This window comes from Achroia grisella, unplaced genomic scaffold, assembly GCF_030625045.1.
Source record: "Achroia grisella isolate CSIRO2021 unplaced genomic scaffold, CSIRO_AGI_Agris_v1 utg1668, whole genome shotgun sequence".
NCBI lineage: Eukaryota > Metazoa > Arthropoda > Insecta > Lepidoptera > Pyralidae > Achroia > Achroia grisella.
Genome location: NW_026712668.1, coordinates 1,113,995 through 1,136,250, shown reverse-complemented (window position 1 = coordinate 1,136,250; position 22,256 = coordinate 1,113,995). Strand labels below are relative to the sequence as shown.

At 35.1% G+C, this 22,256-nt stretch overlaps 1 protein-coding gene across 2 annotated transcripts; it reads right to left on the bottom strand.

Moving 5' to 3' along the window:
* Window positions 1–1,764: 1,764 nt before the first annotated feature.
* LOC131841397 (pyruvate dehydrogenase E1 component subunit beta, mitochondrial) lies at window positions 1,765–21,266 on the bottom strand. 2 transcript variants are annotated; one of them, XM_059189712.1, is made up of 9 exons: window positions 21,180–21,266; window positions 20,275–20,407; window positions 17,087–17,240; window positions 16,005–16,191; window positions 15,067–15,189; window positions 13,806–13,907; window positions 11,864–11,983; window positions 7,517–7,697; window positions 1,765–1,945 (listed from the first exon to the last, which is right to left on the bottom strand). In XM_059189712.1, exons 1-9 carry the CDS (start codon window positions 21,208–21,210, stop codon window positions 1,924–1,926), a joined length of 1,053 nt encoding a protein of 350 aa, XP_059045695.1. In that variant the 5' UTR covers window positions 21,211–21,266; the 3' UTR covers window positions 1,765–1,923. The 2 variants fall into 2 exon arrangements, with proteins under 2 accessions (XP_059045695.1, XP_059045694.1); XM_059189711.1 differs by lacking the exon at window positions 21,180–21,266 and having other exon boundaries at window positions 20,275–20,666.
* Between the last annotated feature and the right edge of the window lie 990 nt (window positions 21,267–22,256).

The window sequence follows — 22,256 nt, the reverse complement described above, 5'->3', positions numbered from 1 at the left end:
AACACCAGCCGGCAGTTCACACCAATCAGATATAGTCTGGTCGATGCGAACGGCCTGCTGACGATTTCGAATGTAAGACTGGAACCAATTTAAGGCCACAGAGGAGTGTGAGAGAGCATAGCAAGAAGATATATTATTATTGTAATGTAATCTAATGTAATTTGGATTCTATATTCCACAATCGGCCTCTCATATGGGCCGTTGTATAGAGCCGAGACTACTAAAGTAGCGAGGCAAGCTTTTCCCTAAAGCGCAGTCACCTGGTGTTCTGACAGGCTTCACGGAGCGACCTCACCGTTCCGAGGATTTGTGTTCGTTGTGTAGGCACTATGCACTCCAGGATTACGTGAGCAGGCCGTTTTTTTTTTTTTTTAACGTGTGGAAAATCTTCAAAAGACCGTCACCTCGCCGGAGGGATGGCGAGGTCCTCACTAAAAACCACACGGTGTACCTACGAGCGCCTATGCCGGAGCCAGGGGATTCGCAAGTGCATTCTACCCCAGCTCCGACGGCGACGGCCCGCCCTGTAGATGTTGTAGGGCAGGCCCCATCTCGTTTTGTGGTTAGGGCGACCTATTACGCCCTACTCCATTGTGGAGGCGTGTGGGTACACACGCACACCTCCGGCCTTTGGATTGGGGGACTGCCTCCCTCAAGGCTCCCCCGGCCCCAATAGAGGGGGGCGGAGTTGGATACGCTCCCACCTCTAGGCCTGGCTCTTCTGCGGCGGAGGGAAGCGGGACGAGCCTCCCGTTCCCTTTGTGCCTCGTTGTGTGGTCACTATGCACTCCAGGATTACGTGAGCAGGCCTAAAGTAAGCCAACCAAGCTCCCAAGCTCCCCAAAAGAGCAGAAGTCTTCTGGTACCTTCACAGGCTTCACGGAGCGACCTCACCGTTCCGAGGATTTGTGTTCGTTGTGTGGTCACTATGCACTCCAGGATTACGTGAGCAGGCCTAAAGTAAGCCAACCAAGCTCCCAAGCTCCCCAAAAGAGCAGAAGTATCCTGGTATCTTCACAGGCTTCACGGAGCGACCTCACCGTTCCGAGGATTTGTGTTCGTTGTGTGGTCACTATGCACTCCAGGATTACGTGAGCAGCCGTTTCTTCGGCTTCAAAGCAGCCCCGACTAAGGGTACTGTCTGTAGCACCTATAGTCCTTATCATTATTTTGATGTTTTCCCTAATTAGGTTCAGCAGGCGTTTTGTCAATTGTTGGTTTAATACTGCAATTGCCAGTTTTGATTGTTATATTATTATTATTACTAGCTACTCGCCCCGGCTTCGCACGGGTGTACATGTATTATATATATAAACCTTCCTCTTGAATCACTCTATCCATTAAAAAAACTGCTTCAAAATCCGTTGTGTAGTTGTAAAGATTTAAGCATACATACGGACAGACAGCGACAGTGATTTTGTTTTATACTATGTAACTATCTACTCGCCCCGGCTTTGCACGGGTGTACATGTATTATATATTAAACCTTCCTCTTGAATCACTCTATCCATTAAAAAACGCTTCAAAATCCGTTGTGTAGTTGTAAAGATTTAAGCATACATAAGGACAGACAGCGACATCGACTTTGTATTATACTAGTTTCTTGCAGTACTTTCTTGTAGTTTCTTGCTTGTTCTTCTTGTGATGAGACAGCATTCCGAAAGAAAATGTTATGACTATTCGGTAGATTAAAAAAAAATGTTAATGTATTCTACTATGTAATGATTAATTACAATAAAAGTATGTTAAAAAATTACTAACAAATTTATTTTAACATAATGTATAAATCAAGTCTCACGCATATTCTTATATAAATATCACATGATAATAACAAGTCCTCAGAGAAATAACAACAAATAAATATAGTGGAATTATGTACAATCTCTTTCACTTGGGTGCACCACTAGAGATGCTGTTGAGTTGCTAGTTCACCGCCTCACTGATTCTGAAAGATAAATATTTATAATTTAGTATTTATATATTACACTAGCTTTTGCTCGCGGCTTCGCTCGCTTTAATTTATCCCCTTAGGGGTGGAATTTATTAAGATCCTTTCTTAGGGGATGCCTACGTCATAGTAACTTGATGCATGCAAAGTCTCAGCCGGATTGGTTTAAAATTGACAAAGTTTCATACAAAAATTCATCCCCTTGGGGTTAGAATTAATCAAAATCCTTTCTTAGCGGATGCCTACGTCATAACATCTACCTGCATGCCAAATTTCAGCCCGATCCGTCCAGTGGTTTGGGCTGTGCAATGATAGATCACTACGTCAGTCACCTTTGAGTTATATATATTACATTTTTTTTTATGGATGATAATGGAATGGTGCACCCGCATGCGCTAACGGTTTACGCTGGGCATCAGTGGAGGGTGATAAGATGAGTGTGAGGTCAGGTTAGTTTGCCCAACGTGATTAAATAACTCGGAATGAACCACGATGGTTTCCAGGGGGAACCGCGTGGAGGTCGACCTAACATGGTACATTGTTAGCAATGGGGACACTAGACCAACTTTCGCCTTTCCCCTAGTATTTATATATTATACTAGTACTGTACTGTAATGCTACATTATAAAAAAAAATGTCAAAAAAATAAAAAAAAGTCGTTAGGGGTGAACGACTCTTATCACTTAGGGATATGAAAAATAGATAGTAGCCGATTCTCAGACCTACTGAATATGGATATAAATTTCATAAAAATCGGTAAAGCCTTTTCAGAGGTGTTTGGTAACTAACATTGTGACACAAGAATTTTGTATTTATATATTACTAGCTGTACCGGCAAATGTTGTTTTGCCATAAAATAAAAAAAAATTTAGGGATGGACTACCCCTAACATTTAGGGGGATGAAAAATAGATGTTAGCCGATTCTCAGACCTACTCAATACGCTCACAAAATTTCATGAGAATCGGTCAAGCCGTTTCGGAGGAGTATGGGAACGAAAACTGTGACACGAGAATTTTATATATAAGATTATAGTATTGTTAACTGCGTCTTAACACGAGTACATTTATGGCAAATAAAGGTACTAGATGTGGTCATGAGCTGACCACGGCTAGAGCAATATCAATGGTTAGATACATTTTTTTTGTAAATACATACATAATATACAAACCGATATAAACAATCATCATACTAATAAATACAAAATATCGTGTGAAGAATCAAACCCGCGAGCTTCGGAAATAAATCGGTATCCACAACCACTATACCACTGAGGTCGTCAATACACTAGTCTCTTAACGCTTAATATACACACGATAAATTAACGTTTCAGAAATCGAACCTGAGACCTTCGAAAATAAATCAGTATCCACAACCACTACACCACCGAGGTTATCAATACGTTATAAAGTCTCCTAACGCGTATACACAAGAGAGACAATAAAAAAAATAGTGATGATATAGCCTACGTTCAGCGAATCTGTTAGACTCGACGAATATGCCATTATTCAAACCGATAAATCATACTCATGGATACAAAGTATCGTTAGGAATCGAACCTGAGACCTTCGGAAATAAATCAGTATCCACAACCACTATACCACCGAGGTCATCAATACGCTATAAAGTCTCTTAACGCGTAACATACACATGATAAATTATCGTTTCAGGAATCGAACCTGAGACCTTCGGAAATAAATCAGTATCCACAACCACTATACCACCGAGGTCATCAATACGCTATAAAGTCTCTTAACGCGTAATATACACACGATAAATTATCGTTTCAGGAATCGAACCGGAGACCTTCGGAAATAAATCAGTATCCACAACCACTATACCACCGTGGTCATCAATACGCTATAAAGTCTCCTAACGCGTAATATATACACGAGAGAGACAATTAAAAAAATAGTGATGATATAGCCTATGTTCAGTCAGTCTGTTAGACTGGACGCCATTATTCAAACTAGCCTATTAAAGAACTGCCGAAATGAAATTATATCGACATCTAATTTCTTCTCATCGCCATCTAACGGCATTTCTATGAATTATTTCTATTTCTATTTTCAACATTAGAAAATTGCGAGCGAACAAAAATGTATTCTATTACAATTGAAATAGAACTCAACTTGCATTAAATATACGTGTTAGTCTACGATTTAATCTAACATCTGCTGACTGCTTATGTGATAGTAACTACCGAATATGATAAGTGGCTTAGTATTATCACGAATTTTAAGACACGTTTCCGTAATTGAAGACAAGAATAAAGTAACATTTATAAATATACTAGCCACCCACCCCGGCTTCACACGGTTGTACATGTATTATACATATAAACCATCCTCTTGAATCACTCTATCTATTAAAAGAAATCGCTTCAAAATCCGTTGCGTAGTTTTAAAGTTTTAAGCATACATAGGGACAGACAGCGACAGCGACTTTGTTTTATACTATGTAATGAAGATTATAGTAATTTAGGCTCGATTTCACCAATTGTAGTATAAACAAGTTCAAGTAAACTGAGTTCAGCGTAAACTCGAAAAAAGATCGACGTTGATCTCGTTTTACTTTAAATGGCATTCACTATTATATAGATCGCGTTTACCAAAACGAAGTTTAGATTTTCATTCGGTCACAGTGTAACACGCTCATAAAATAATATTTGATGCAATGAGTCATTTAATTAAAATAATTATAAGAAATATTTGTAATTCAATCATGTGATAATTCAGATAAGTTTTTTAGTTTTTATTTAATAAGTACCGTCGACTACAAAATATATAACAACAACTTTTACCTATAAATAAGGTAAAACATTATTTTATTAAGGATTTTTTTATACTACAGGCAATTTTTTTTATCCCAATACTATATTATCAAAAAAAATATTGATGACTATTTGACAAGTGACAGCTACTTGAAACACGTTTAAAGAGTTAACCGTAGGAAATCGGGCGTTCAGAATTTGTAAACGAGTTTAGCGAATACTAGTTCAAATTGTAAGTAGTGAAATGCAAAATGAAGCTTCGAACTCGTTTAAAACTTTTAATCAAGTTTAGTTCGAAGTAAATGCGATTAGTTTCTATGGGGAAATAAACAAGTTCAAGTAAACTGAGTTCAGTGTAAACTCGAAAAAAAGATCGACGTTGATATCGATTTACTTTAAATGGAATTTACCAAAACGAAGTTTAGTTTTTCATTCACTGTGTTCACTGTGTTACATTCGGTAATTTAACTAAACGTTTTAATCGAGTTCACTTCGAACTAAAAGCGATGAACTGTTATTTTAAATATCAATGTAAATGAGTATCTAATATGATCTATATTGTATGTTTGACTTTTGCAATAAGTGTTGTGAAATAACTATATATAGTTTATTTGTAGAAATTGTATTTAGTATAAATTGATATATTTTCATTAATGTAGATATTTATAAAACTTTATAATCATTGTAAATTGATTTTAGTTAACACTTTAACAAGTGGTACCTGTTGTCAAGTACATCATCATCATCATCTGCTTCTTCCTTATCCCATTTATTTGGGGTCGGCGTAATATATTTTTCGCTTCCATTCATCCCTGTTCGCAGTCATCGCGTTATTTACTTCCTTTCTTACCATATCATCTTTCACACAGTCCATCCATCTCTTTTTTGGCCTTCCTCTGCCCTTATAACCATCCACATTCATATGTAACATCTTTCTTAAAATATTATCCTCGTTCCTACGCATTACATGTCCATACCATGATAGACGATTACTCTTCAACCTCTCTGACACCGGTGCCACTTTCATACTTCCTCTAATGTATTCATTCTTTATCTTATCCATTCTTGTCACACCACACATCCACCTCAACATTCTCATTTCAGTCGCATGCAGTCGTCTTTCATCCGTCGCCTGTTGTCAAGTACAGGGACGTCATTTAAAAGGATCACAATGAAGTATGTATCTCTGTATTTTAATTACGCACTACTCAAACATTTGTAATGTCTAGGAGTGTCTTCAATTAAGAAAAGGTGGGGTCGTTTATAAAAAACAATGGCAATAATCATATCTCTTCCGATCGATCCTCCATCCAATTCAAATGGGGATTAAAATTTTAACGACTTCAGCCGTCGTTCGAACTCCAAGCCTTCAGACTAAAATCGTATCACAGGCGGGAGTTGGCCTTCAGCCGCTCCATAAGTCCTTCCGCGGGTTTGGAGTGTCATCTGCACTCGCCTCCTATCGTTCGGTGAAGCTGTAAAGGCCAGCTGCACCTAAGAGCATTAGTATAGTTTGAATGGACTACACGTCGTCATTCACGTGGTACCTCTGTATCAACTCTCCGTAGCCACATACACTTTACTGCCATACCTTACCTTTTAATTAAAACACAGATAACAAAGTAGGTACTCTACGTGGTCGCTAAAGTAGGAGCGATAGAGAGTGTCCACGAAGTTTATTTGATAACTTTCCATGACGTAGACAGCTATTTGGTTAGCTATTCTAACTAAAGAATTTCCTTAAATTACGTCACACATTAAAAGCGAAGTGAGGTGGGAATGTCGAGAGGGGATGGATCCCCCTCCTTTACCCTCCACCACTCTCCTCTCGAACCCATCGAGAGGAGAGTGGAGGGGGAGATGAGGCAGTTGAAAGGAGAGGGAAGGGGTAGACAAAACGTACCTTGTAATGAGTGGGAGGGGTCTTCGGGGGATATCTCCTATAAAACACTGGGTAAGAAGTGCTTGGTCACTGCAGCTATTGCACCGTTCACATCCCAGGTCACGGACAGTGTCAATAAATATCACAACCATACACATCATGGATGAGGGGGTCTTCGATTAGGACTCGGGAAAGAGTGTTTAAAAACTACTAGGTAAATAGAAATAGAAATAATCTTTATTCAAATAAACTTAATATAAGCACTTTTGAATAGTCAAGTTTTTTTCTTACCGTTTAATTTGAATTGCAGATTCATCACAAGAAGAATAAGCAAGAAACTTATGTGTTGCTGTTTTAAATAAATATTGAATTACTTATATTTAATTAACAACAAGGATTAGGCATGCGACAATCAACATAGAAACCGCTACGCACTTAATCTCCGTTCAATCAGATAACATAGTCAGCGCTATGAATTTTAAGTTAGATAATTCTTCCTGTTGAGATGGATGTGTGGTGTGACGAGGATAGACAAGATAAAGAATGAATACATCAGAGGAAGTATGAAAGTGGCACCGATGTCAGAGAGGTTAAAGAGTAATCGTCTATCGTGGTATGGGCATGTAATGCGTAGGAATGAAGATAATATCCTAAGGACGGTGTTACATATAAATGTGGATGGTTATAAGGGTAGAGGAAGACCGAAAAAGAGATGGATGGACTGTGTGAAAGATGATATGGTGAGAAAGGGAGTAAGTAACGGAATGACTGTGAACAGAGATGAATGGAAGAAAAAAACATATTACGCCGACCCCAAATAAATGGGATAAGGAAGAAGCAGATGATGATGATAATTCCTGCAAGAACATTATTATCATTTATAAATTGTTCAGTTTTATACTAAGCTTTCGTACCTGTTGCCGAGCACTGCCGCTGCGGCCGCGACCACGTGGTGGGGCGCGGGCAGGGCGCGCGCCTCGAGCGCGGCGGCGTAGGGCATGGGCACGTCGGCGCCCGTCACGCGCCACGCCGGCGCGTCCAGCTCGAAGAACGACGCGGACTCCATCACGCGCGCGCAGATCTCCGCGCCCACGCCTGGCACGGTACTTTTTTGTTAATAATAATAATAATAATATTTCAGGACCATTCACACAGCGCCATCTAGTCCCAAGCTAAGCAGAGCTTGTGTTATGGGTACTAGACAACTGATATAAATACATGGATACATTTTTTTTTTAAATAAATACTTATTATACATAGAAAACACCCAGACCGATACAAACAGACATACTCATGAATACAAATGTTTGTACCGTGCGAGGAATCGAACCCACGACCATCGGATAGTAAAGCGGTGTGCTAAACCACTAGACCACCGAGGCTGTCAATAATGAATAGAATAGAAAATCATTTATTCAATTAAACTTACATTGAAGCACTTTTGAATAGTCATTACATTTTTTTTTAATCTACCGCACATTCGGAATGCTGTCTCATCACAAGAAGAACGAGCAAGAAACTTCTTATGTAAGTTTACATAAGTCGAAACGTGTGAATACAAACTACCAACAAGCACTAATTTTTTGGGTCAAATATAAATATGCAATAAGATTAAATCAGTCGTAGTGATAAGAGCAGACCAGTCCCTACAAGCAGCACTCGTTCACGAGTATGACGGATGAGCCAGCCATCACTACGCTCGACCATATTTTAGGGAGCCCAATGACCCGGCCCACCACGCTGCCACATGTCTGGACATTTTAGTGAGCATGACTAATATGTATAATAATAATGAAATGGTGGCCCCGCCTATGCTAACGGTTTACGCCGGCGATGGACACCAGTAGAGGACGATAGGATGAGCATGAGGTCACGTCAATTAGCCCATCGTGACAAATTCACCAAGAATTTAACACGATAGTTTCCAGGAGGAACCGCGTGGAGGTCAACCTGACATAGTACATTGCTAGCAATAAGATAATCAATCTACATTACTAACAATCCCCTTTGCCCCACCCCTGGGACGGTACCGCACATCATTCTACTCTATTCTTTATTGTACACACGCATACGAAACGAAATAACAGTAATAAGGTAAAAGTAACAAGGGCAAGCTTGTCTCTAAAAAGAGATTTCTTCCGGCAGATCTAGAAAATGTTATAAGATAATTTGATCACTACCTACTGACCTAGTGGTCAGCCATACATACGTGTACCAGAGAAGAAAAAAAAGGAAAAGAAGACTCTTAGTCCAGCCATGAAAGGAGAGACACCCATCCCTAGTACAGTACCACACATTATACTCTTAGTCGAGCCATGACAGACGAGGAACCCACTCCTATACAGACCTCACATTTCGACGACCTTGATGGTCTAGCGGTCAAGTATACCGCTTTACGACCGATGGTCGCGGGTTCGATTCCTCGCACGGCACAAACATTTATATTCATGATCATGATTGTTTGTATCGGTCTGCGTGTTTTATATGTATAATGTAATGTGTATTTACGAAAAAAAAATATCTATGTATTTGTATCAGTTATCTAGTACCCATAACACAAACTCTAGCTAGCTTAACTTGGGTCTAGATGGCTCTGTGTGAATTGTCCTGAGATTATTATTATTTTATTACACTCTTAGTCGAGCCATAAGAGACGAGGCACCCACCTCTAATACACACCTCATGTTACATTCACTCTCGACCGAGCCATGAGAAACAAGACGCCCACCTCTAATTACACTCACCACCACCACCTAATTACGCACCCTCACATTACACTCTTAGTCGAGCAATGAAATATTCGAAATATTCTCACTACACTTTCTTCAATAGTTTATACTAATTAAGTAAAAAAGGTTAAAAAAAAGGTTTCTTACACTTGTATCCCGTCATTGCAGCTACAATTAGTGGCAGACTAAATACGATAAAAATAACAACCAGTAAGCGAAAGTCGTACTTGCTCACACTGGGTCCCGTATAAACAATTTAAACAGGTCCTACAAGAGATAGGATCTAAAATTAAAACATCTGGCTTTTGCATGATATCAAGTACAAAAAAAATTAGGACTGACTTCGACTTCAGTATTTAATATAATAATATAATGAGTATAATTTAATATAATATAATGAGTACTACACGACTGATATAAATTCATATATATTATACATTTACACGATGCCCCAATGAATCTAACAAGATTATTTTGAAATGTCGAAAATTTAATATATTAAATACATACACATATAGAAAACTGGATTAAATAACTAATAATGTTTTCACTCCTTATTATACTTCACACTTTAAAAAACCTTTTTTGAAAAATCTACTTTCTTCGTACTTATGTCTCAATTTTCTTCGTTTCTCTCGCACCTTACCTAACTCTCGTATCGCATCATTCGCTCTCGTTCACACCATCTTTCTGTCTCATTTACATATTCCATCATACGCATTTTTCAATATTTCAAACTTTTATCAATAAATATATAAATATTTTCTGGAATTGATTATCAATTTTATCAATGTTATAAACCTAAACCTAAACATCTGAAACTATTTTATACTCAAGTATATATGTATATATAAATACTAGCTGCCCCGGCAAAAGTTGTTTTGCCTAAAAATAAAAAAAATTAGGGTTGGACTACCCCTAACATTTAGGGGGATGAAAAATAGATGTTGGCCGATTCTCAGACCTACTCAATACGCTCACAAAATTTCATGAGAATCGATCAAGCCGTTTCGGAGGAGTATGGGAACGAAAACTGTGACACGAGAATTTTATATATAAGATTCTGAAATATAGGTGTGTGACAGACAGACGTACGGACAAAGTGACATAAGAGTTCCTGTTTACCTTTTTGGTTCCATCGTTTAACCCTAAAAATGCATCAAATACCTTATCAGTAACTAGTGATAACTCAGATTTTTTTACTGTTTACACTGATTTATCTTTTGGTTCGACGTTTTCTTATCAACATATACTGTATTATCAGATATAGTTACTGTACAATACCATTACACAGCTGTATATTTTAGAGTTAAATGACTTCTAACTGATAATAACTAATAAACTAATAAACGCGTTTTGTGAGTAGGGTAGTTATGTTTATTGTTGTTTTTGATTATTTAAAAGAATCATGTACAACATTTATTTGAAAAGAATATGAGCTGAGTTTCTTGTCAGTTCTCATCTCGAAATCATTCCGAACTGATGGTAGATTTAACATATCATAAGAGTCTATAATAGACCTACATGAATAAACATATTTTGAATTTGAATTTTGAACAACACGCAAGTTTCTTACTCATTCTTCTTGTGATGATATAGCTTTCCGATTGTGCGGTAGATTAAAAAAAAATGACTATTCAAAAGTGCTTAAATTAAGTTTATTTGAAATAGAAATAGAAATAATCTTTATTCAAATAAACTCATTACAAGCACTTTTGAATAGTCATACTTTGATTCTACCACTCATTCGGAATGCAGATACATCACAAGAAGAATGAGCAAGAAACTTGTGTGTTGCTCTTTTTAATAGATGTTTTTTTATATAAATATTTACAGTATAACAAGTAAGAGGCATGCGATAATCAACATAGAAATCGCTACGCACTCATTATTAGTGTAATCAGATAATATTATCAGTGCTATGGATTTAAAGTTTTTCTATGAAAACATTATTATGGTTAACGAATTCTTCAATTTTATAGTAAGCTTTTTGCAAAGGAACTGTTTTATTTGACATTTAAATCTTTTTTCTGGCAGATTGAACAAAGGATTTCCTATTCCATTCTCAATTTAACACATGAAAACCTAGCGGTATGTTGTCTATGGTAGGTTTAGTATGTTGGAAGGAACTGGGTTTCGTAGCATAGATAATTTCAAAAGCCAGTGCTAAATGTATAATTTTGTACTGATATATTTGTAAATAAAGATTAATATTAATGTTTTTTATAATTAATAATAACAATAGATTCTTACAATTGCTCGTGTCAACCTATAATGTCTCAGAACAAACAGCGCCATCTAGTACCAGCTAGGTACAGCTTGTTATGGGTACTGGACAACTGATATAAATACTTAAATATTTTTTGTAAATACATACATAAAACACCTGGATCGATACAAACAATCATACTTATATAAATGTTTGTACCGTGCGAAGAATCGAACTCGCAACCATCGGAAATAAAGAGATATGCACCGAAGCAGTCAATAATGATCATGTAAACACGTTGGTCTTATGGAACTAAATCTCACCGCAATTGGGCCAGCCCTGCTCGACGGTGATGAGGTGGTGGGTCTTCCTGACGGATTCCGCAATGGTGTCGAAATCCAGTGGCCTTAGGGACCGTAGGTTGATGACTTCACACTCGATGCCTGCAAACATTTTTTTCTTCGTAAGTAACAATAATGTTTAGAAGACTTAAGACCGAGAGCTGCACAGTACGAGACGTCTCTGTAACCCTGGCTCATTTTACCAACTTCTTATCTCAATCCTTCACTGTTCAGGCTATTTGTCTTTGGAACTCCTTGCCAATTTCTATTAGAATAGAATAGAATAGAAAATCATTTATTCAAATAAACTTACATTGAAGCACTTTTGAATAGTCATTACATTTTTTTAATCTACCGCTCATTCGGAAAGCTGTCTCATTAGAATAAAAACTTCCTTTTTTTATACATATATTTATTTACACATATTATTTATGTATATAACTTTAGTATTTATATGAAATTATAGCGGCCGTTTCCTTAACTCAACTCATCGATTATTTAAATTATTAACCGGGTCTTAACAAATAATTTTATGGTAAATAAAGGTATTTACCTCTCTCGACGTTTCGACTAGGTTGCCTTAAATACATTTATTTGCCATAAAATTATTCGTGTTAAGACCCGGTTAATAATTTAAATAATGTATATTAAACACGAAAGTTTAAAATCAACTCATCGACCTCCTAGTTTGTTTATAAGAGGTTGCTTTGAACAATAGGACCGCGTTTTGTTAGCACATTTTTTTTAATGGTCAATAAAGATATTAATAATTATTATATTACTTTACTAGCTGTTTCAACGACTTCGTCCGCGTGGAATTTACTTCATTTTTCTAAATTAAAAGTAGTTTAAGTTACTCCTTATTACATCAGCTCCATACCAAAAAAAGTCTCGTCAAAATCGGTCCAGCCTTTTCAGAGATTAGCCGGAACAAACGGACAGACAGCCAGACAAACAAAAATTGTAAAAAATGTTATATAGGTGTATGTACCGTATTTATATTCATGGGCATGTAATAAGAAACAGTTATTTCAATATTACAAACAGACACTTAATTTTATTTATATGTATAGATTAATTTCGATATATGTATCATTCATATAATTCGTCTGATATGTCAAATCTACTCTACTCACTGATCTTGTAATAGTTAATAATATATAACTATTATCATCTGACAATTCTTTTGAGGACTTCCGCTATACAGGTTGCGCCTAATACGTAATACATACGTAATATACGGTTTCAATGAGTCTCGTAGGATGAAGAACCAAGAATATTATCTGGCAATTTAGGAAACTCAGTTTAATAGTTCTCTCAATAATATATATAAATTTCAGCTTTATTAAAATAACATAAGTTTATTTATAAAATAGTATAGTTTAGGGGGGTCTGGCGGGGGGTTGGAACCACACTAAGTGTCTGGCAACGAGCAGAGCAAGTTATAATACTGTTACGAGCAATATGTGAAAAAATGGAGTTTCTTAAAATAACGAATTTGATATGAAATTTTTTACACCTTTGTTACCTGTTACCTGCCAAAGGTACCACGATCCAGGATTCATGTTTGGGGATCGTTCTCACCTGTGTTGGGGACACACATACAACAACTTTCACATTTACTAATAAGACGTAAGTCTGGCCGTCGTGGGCTCTTGCTCTATAACGAGTTGTGATCGACGGGGGAGATATTGCCGCTGTGTCTAGCGGTTTAGCACACCGCTTTACTCCCGATAGTCGTGGATTCGATTTCTCGCACGGCGTAAACTTTTGTATTCATGAGTGTAATTGTTTGCATCTGCCTCAAGACGTAAGTCTGGCCGTCGGGGGCTCTTCGGCTATTAGTCATTAAGTTATATACTGTATGGGTCAATATTGTTATATAAATAATATTACGATGTATAAAAAATACCAAAATACATACCTTTACCAGCGAGTTCGTTGGCGGCTTGCAACGCAGTTTCTGTAGTACGACCAGCACATACCACCGTCACGTGATCGCCGGCTCGCTCGATCTTTGCCTTGCCTGTGAATAGAAATAGAAATAATCTTTATTGAATTGAATAAACTTTATTTGAAACAAAAAAAAAAAATTAAATAAATTTTTTTTTTGTACCCACCACTGATTCGCAAGGCGGAGTAATCACAATTTTTACATATTTATACACATTAATTCATGCCTGCGAACATATGAATAAGGTAGTGTTTTTTTTTTATGTATTACAATGGAATGGATGAATGTGGACGGATGTAAAGGGAAGGGACGCCCTAAGAAAAGATGGATGGATTGTGTGAAAGATGATATGTGTTGCCGATGGCAACCTTTTTGATAGTTTTTATGTTTTTTATGTATATTTGAATTTTATATTTTGACGTTCTGTTTTTATATACCGTTTGTTTTCTTATGCCATATTGTCTTTATATTTTTGCTAGCGAGCTGATTACAGCTATTTTACCTCACCTAAGAACGTGTCTCATTTTTAACCAGCCTTAATACAGTCTATCCTTCCTTCCGTAACAATATGAATAAAAGAAGAGTATGTTCAGATATGACGACCGATAGAGAGCAGTGGAAGAGAATGACATACTGCGCCGACCACAAATAATGGGATAAAGGCAAGGCACCAGTGGAGGATGATAAGATAAATATGATTATATATGGTAGTATGTCGTAAATGTTTGCTTTGTGTTGTCCGTCTGGATTTATGTATGTATGTGTATTATTATTATTATTTTATTATGTTTATTGTATATGAAGGTGTCCGCTGAAAACCAGCGTCGTGGCACCCCGTCACCCCGTCACGACGACATATGCTGACTATTTAATATTTAGTTTGAAAATCACCAATACAAATATAACAACAAAAATGTAAAATACACATATATGTCTATAATATGTATGTGTTTACAAAAAAATTAAGTAATTATATCAGATGTCTAGTTCTTATTGTAAATTTTTATATCTATTCATTCTTATCATACTAGCTGACCCGTGCAACTTTGTCTACAGTTACACCTACTTTACATTTATCATTATAGCCTATGTGTTATTCTGATGTATAAGCTATATTACTGTAGTTTCAAAATCGGTTCAGTAGTTATTGAGTGAAAGAGTAACAAACATCCATACTCACAAAATTTCCCGTTTATAATATTAGTAAGATATATGAATACATTTGCCATACCTATAGGTAATACGAAGTCTTTTGAGAGTGCCTCATCGGACATCGGGAATGGCACGCCGTACAGCATTTCATTCTCCAACACCACCACGGGGTCTGGATCTCTGATGGCTGCTTTAAGTAGACCTGCAAATTAAACAAAATATTTATAAGTCACGCACCGCTCGCCATCGACAGGGAATTCATCCCCACATGCTGGAACCTAAGTGGTCTCGGACAGTGCGGTTTCAGAAGAGCTTCCTCTCGCATACACTCCGATTGTGGAATGAATTACCTGCCGAGGATTTCAGATTCATCATCATCATCTCAGCCCGGAAGACGTCCACTGCTGAACAATGGCCTCCCCCAAAGATTTCCAAGATGATCGGTTATGCACTGCTCGCATCCAATGTCTTCCAGCAATCTTGACCAGATCGTAGGTCCACCTTGCCGGAGGCCTTCCCACGCTCCATCCAAGGGCGGATCCAGCTTTGGCGCCAGGAGGGGTTCACATAGTCGTGGTCAAGTCAAGAACTTATAATTTAAATTTAATAACAACAGATACAAGTAAAAAGTAGGTATTTTATTAATGTACGTAAGTACTGTACTTAAAAATATTTATTCTTTATTGTACATTTGAAAAACTTAACATATAATAACTTGTACATATACACGTACATATCGCCATCTTCTCTTGAAGCCATCCAGAGAAGCACTATTTAAACATAATTAATTAAATATTGAAGGTATGTAGAAACTTAAATCTGTTTGGTGTCAAAATATATAAATAAAATCATTATGTTCAATTAGTGGTCCACCTTAGTCCTGGAACCAACTCAGGGGGGGGGTCATGACCCCCATGACCCCCCTCCTGGATCGGCGGTTGGCTGCATCTGACTTTACTGTCATAACGCGCCATCTGTTCTACTAGCTACTGGTAAAGGCAGCTAAAGTAAACAAACCTTTAGCATCCTCTGCGGAGTACGGCATGACTACTTTCAAGCCAGGACAGTGCATGAACCAGGCACCGAAGCACTGCGAGTGCTGGGCGGCCACACCGGCGGCTGCACCGTTGGGTCCTCGGAACACTATTGGTACCGGTACGGTGCCTGCTGACATGTAGAATGTCTTTGCAGCCGAGTTTATTATCTGAAATATTCAATACAATAAAATTTGTAAAATACCATAAGCATTAATAATGAGCACAGTGGACGAAATTTGACATAATTAATTTAACATTCAGTAAGATCATAGACAAGTAATATTAGAGACAACCAATATTATTCTATTTTCAATTTGAGCACAGACTAACAATAAACAAGAGTATCAAAGGAGTATATACTATATGTCTGTGTACGTAATACGTGTTTTTTTATTGATATAATGTAATGAATTGATGACCTTATTGCTAGCAATGTACCTGTAATGTAAGCAATGTTGGGTTGACTTCCACGCGGATCACCCTGGAACCGATCATGATAAATTCTTGGTGAATTTGTCAGGATGGGCTAACTGACCTGACCTTATGCTCATTTTATCATCCTCCACTGGTACCCCGTCAGTGTAAACCGTTAGCGCAGGCAGGTGCACTATTCCATTATCATCCATAAAAAAATGTAATGTATTTTTATAGCATAATTTAAACTAAGTAACTACTAGCATTATGCACTTCTATATATAAACTATAAGTATGCAAAATTTCAAATTCCTCGTTTTACCCAAATTTCGTGAAACTGAAACTTTATAACCCTTGTATAAAGTTTCTGTTTCACATATTAATATCACAATGCAACCTAGTCCCACGGTAAGAAGAGTTTGTATTATGGGTACTAGACAACTGATATAAATACTAACATAAATTTATTTGGACATACATAATATACATAGAAAACACCCAGACAGATACAAAGAATCATAGTAATGAATACAAATGTTTGTACCATCACAGAAATCAAACCCATGACCATCAGAACTAAAATGGCGTGCTTAACTACTAAACCACTGAGACTGTCTAATGTAATACAAGTAATTTGTTAATACTAACATGGTCTATCGCCTGCATAGAGAAATTGAAGGTCATAAATTCACAGATGGGCTTGAGGCCTGCGAACGCTGCTCCCACAGCGATACCAGCGAATCCTGCCTCAGTGATGGGTGTATCTATTACTCTTTTGTCGCCATATTTTTTCCAAAGGCCCCTGTAATGCAATACCAGCATAGTAAGGATCTAGTACAAGAACATATAATATGATTTTTTAAGGTTGCACTGTTATCAGTCAGAAGTAACATAATGGTCCTAGGAACTAACCATTGTACATTCAAATATGTTTAAATTAAGTTTCTTTGAATAAATTATTTTCTATTCTATTCTATTCCGGCCATCAACAAAAACATGCTGTTGTAATTTATTATATTTGTACAGGTAAGAAAAAGAAAAGGATTTAGTATACAGAGAAAACTTTATATTAGGATAGACTACTGACATATAACAGAATAGAATGAAAGTAACAAACAAGAGTGTAATATAAAAGGAACTATAAATTTTAAATACAAATTTAGATATAAAAAACATTTCTTATTAACCAGTTACAACACATACCCTTTGAGTTTCTTGCCAGTTGAAGTAGCTAGAGAAACTGGTCAGTAATAACCCATAAAAATAAAAATATGATGGGCAAAAGAAGCTGAACACGACAAACTAATTAACAACATTATTAAAGGAAAAATAGATGGAAAGAGAGGAAGGGGAAGACCAAGACACAGCTATATCAAGCAATATTAAAGAAAAAGTTGGAGTCGTGTCATATCAACAGCTAAAAGGACTTATGGAAGAATGTGGAAGGTGGCGGAAGCTCCACCGACAAGAGCACAGCTCTTAAATTATGAATGAATGAAAAGAAGCTGGCAGCACTTTTTATCGTATTAATATAAATTGTAAAAATTTAATTTAATTGCTCTATCTGCTAAACTTTTCTTTATACAATACAAATTTGTTTGATTTTTCAACAAGGGAATTTTTTCAACAAGGAAATTGAAGTTATTATGTACTATTTTATTGTAATATTATTTATTACTTATTATGTATGTATATTGAAACCTCATCTGTTAACAATATCTACTTCTTTGACTATATATATATATATAATAATTAATATAACACATTCATCTTTTGAATAATTGTTTAATGAGTAATGTTTAGTTAGGATTACTATTTTCCCTTTAACAACAGGATGTTGCTTTACTCTTACTTAACTTTACATATTAAGTATATTTTAGAGTAAATTTTGAAATAAATTACCTATTACAATTCAGGGAAAACTTAATGGTAACTATGATTAAAGATACTACGATTTTAATAATAAAAAAAATTGAAAAAACTTAAGCAGTCTAATCTAAGCTTTGGGATGAAAATAAATCCAGCATTATTGTAATAAATTAATTAAATAAAAAAACAATAGATTTATTTTATAAATCTATCTAGCATGAAGTACTGATAGGTGTGGATAATGCAATATGGTGTGAATCAGATGGAAGGCTGGTATAAAAGAAAGCGAATGATGCTATATAGGAGTGAGATGAAGTGCAGAGAGAGAGTTGAGTGTTACTGAAAGTTGGGACGTAATTAAAAATAGTAGTAACAGTAAAAACAAAATAAAGAAAACTGTGTTTTAAGGTATTTTAATCAATTTTAAGGTGTAACAAGATGTTTATTGAGTATACATATAATATATATAATTGTTTATTATTAAGCTTAAATGTTGATGGTCCTTGTCATGTCACAACATTGTTATATGTATGCTTTACTGTATTATTATTATAGCATACAACTTTAATTAATATTATTGACATGTGTAATAGTAGTTATAGTAGCGATATAATCTTATAACTCAAAGCATGCTGTGGTTACCTATAATTATGAGAACAGTTAGTTTAAGACCATTAGAATTGTATAAAATCATAACAATTTTTTTATTGCTGTATCTTGTGTTGGTAATCCTTAAAAATAAATAGATACTTAATACAAGTATGGAAACAAAATATATGTGAACCATTAGAATTGTATAAAATCATAACAATTTTTTTATTGCTGTATCTTGTGTTGGTAATCCTTAAAAATAAATAACTACTTAATACAAGTATGGAAACAAAATATATGTGAGTCAAGTTGTAATAAACAGTAGTGATCACTACTTACATATCAGCACAGAGAGCTTTATTAGCTTTAGCTCAATAGCTTATTAAACTTTCATGTTTATTACTCATCTTGTTAACTGGGTGTTAATATGAATATCAATAGAGATATATATACCGTTACTTAAAAGGTATTAACCTCTCTTGTTCTTTACATATTTTTTTTTTATTTATATAACTTCAATGCACAAAATTCCAAGGTAAAAGTACATATGACGGACTTAACGCCTTATGGCATTTTCTACCAGTCAACCACAGGTTGTGCAGAGAAAAATTGTAGGCGGTGCAAATAAAATCAATAAGATAAACAGTAGGTCAAAAAATTATATATATACTAAAAGTAAATACATGTAAACACAAACATATATATACACAAATATAATATATATCAATCTATAAATATATATAAATCAAATATACTATATACATATCATATAACATAGTCTGACAATGAAAAAGTGAAAGAATGTGACAAAAGATAGGAAATAGAGACTAAGAAAAAGACAGATAACTATAACATAGAAAATGTACAAACATATCATAAAATCTTAATAATAATGTACATTTAATAAAACAAAAAATAACAATTTCTTTACCCATCACATTTGTACAGTGTATTAAATATCAGAATTAGTTTTTTAGAAAACATAACCACAATTTGATCTCACCGATGGGTATGGCTGATTATCTCATCATACATTTATGGTAGAATTTGTTAATATTTTCAATCAATTAATTATGATGATAGGTTTAAGCATATTCATCCAGTTAAGATATGGAATTCCATGAACTACTAATGTTTTAGTTATGTCCTTATTTAATCCTTTAATAATACCCAAAATAAAGATAAGAAATCTCTGTATAACATTTGTAAACTTTTTTGGTTATGTAATGTATTTTCACATTAAAAATTATATTTAAAAATAAATATTTCATGCTTATAACATAAAAAATATTGGTAACAAAATATTATTTGACTTAAACTTTTTAAAAAGATGGTATAGAGGCGGGATGTAGGTTAAAAAGATGTGTAATACGAACCTAGTAACTTTGTAAGCACCGTCGTATTGTGCCACTTCCTCACCCATGACGAACACCTTCTCATCACGCTCCATCTCCTCGTCGATGGCCTGATTCAAGGCATCACGTACAGTCACAAGTTTTGATGATACAGCTTTAGAAGTGGAGAAACAACGGCGTGTTAAACGAGTAACTAAGTCAAACACCACCGGTGAAGATTTTAATGCCATTTTGTATTAAAAATTAGATAATTATAAGTTAATTTATAATATAATTACACTGCAGTGGATATTAGTATGGTTTTGTGCTATATTAATATATGTTGATGATGAAAATGAAACTAGAAGTTAGTATTTTTATCTAAATTATATGAATGAAGGATGAATGGAGGTCGTTTCGTTTGTCCCGGAAAGGTGAAGTTTGTCCTTTGACAATGTCAAATATGACAACCAATCAAATTGTCAAAAGTAACAGTGACAATCTGTTAAAACTAAGTCCTTCTGCTTTTCCCATTTATAGGAAAAACGACGCCAAAAAATAATTTAATAATTATCATGAAACCTATGTATAAACAGCTACCAGTTCTTTGGGAAGTATAATTTTTATTTTTATTTATTTGATGTTTCGGCTCAGACAACGTTATAACGGATATTTTTGAATTTATCTTTCCATAAAAATTGCGATGACAGTAGGTATACTAGGAGGACTTTAAGAAGGTCTGCTTAAAACAGTATGTTATTAACAAAGTTGGCTGAATTCTTCCCATGACAACGAATTAGAAAGTACGGGAATCGCCTATTATACTATTTCTTCCGTTAAGCAGCTTGATTTAAAAACTGTGATCAGTTTAAATGATTTATTTAACTAAACCTCTAAAAAAATATATAACTAGCGGGTAATATACTATATAATTATACTGTGTATACCTAATATTTCATTGAAGTTGGCATACAACATGGATTTTCTATTAAATGAGCCATTAGCAAATTCAAATTTAAAAATCTGGTACGACATTTTAGACGTCATTAATGTCAAATTTTTATATTATTTTTTCCCTACAGGACAGTTCAGTATACAGATTCAATTAAGTGAAACTGGCAAAATACCCAATTAAATTTCGTTATTATTTATTAAAAAAAAAAAGAGTTTTTTACAATGTTTACCTTTAGCTAATTTTAGCTTATTTGTCATTTCAGACAAAAATATTTACAGGTAAATGAAGTAAGTGAATATATACGTAATTACGTAATGATAAATAACACAAATATTGTCATTGCACATTTCAAATTAATTTATTACAATCTAGTTAAAAAAAAGATCATTTTATTTCCAAAGAATTAAAATACTGGTCAGCTGGGTGTATCATAAATAACTCAATAACAGTATCCGTAATATTATATTATCTGTGGTAATACACACACTCGTATCCAAATACGAGTAAAACAGCCGCTCATTAAATCTTTACAGTTGCAGCCGTCCTTGACCGAATTTACCCGGGTAACAGTATAACATACCCTGTATTATGATTATATTATGCTAATTTCGAGTTTATTTCCTATCAGTAAGAGATAGAGTCGCATGCAGGCTAAAATATTAGCTTATGTGAACCGACAAGATCTCATGTAATAATATATGTAGAAAATAGTATGTAACGTTACCTTATCTATGGTTTCATTATATATAGCGGAATAGCATTTAAGAAACTAACTGAAACAATATGAACTGCCTTCTGAATTGTTTCTCTTATTGTAAAAACCGTTTCATTGCCAAGCTGTCATATCGGCAAAATAGCGATTACGTACATTGCAACGAGGTTACCTAATCGACATTCGATACAAATAATTTTTATCGATATGTAAAGTTGCGTTTACTTTGCAATTTTATTTTATTTATTTATTTATTCATTTATTTCAGGCAACTAGGCCCATATTATAAATACCTTATAGACTAACATACATATAATATAATATTTAAAAACTAATACAATAATATTGTCTGTGTGA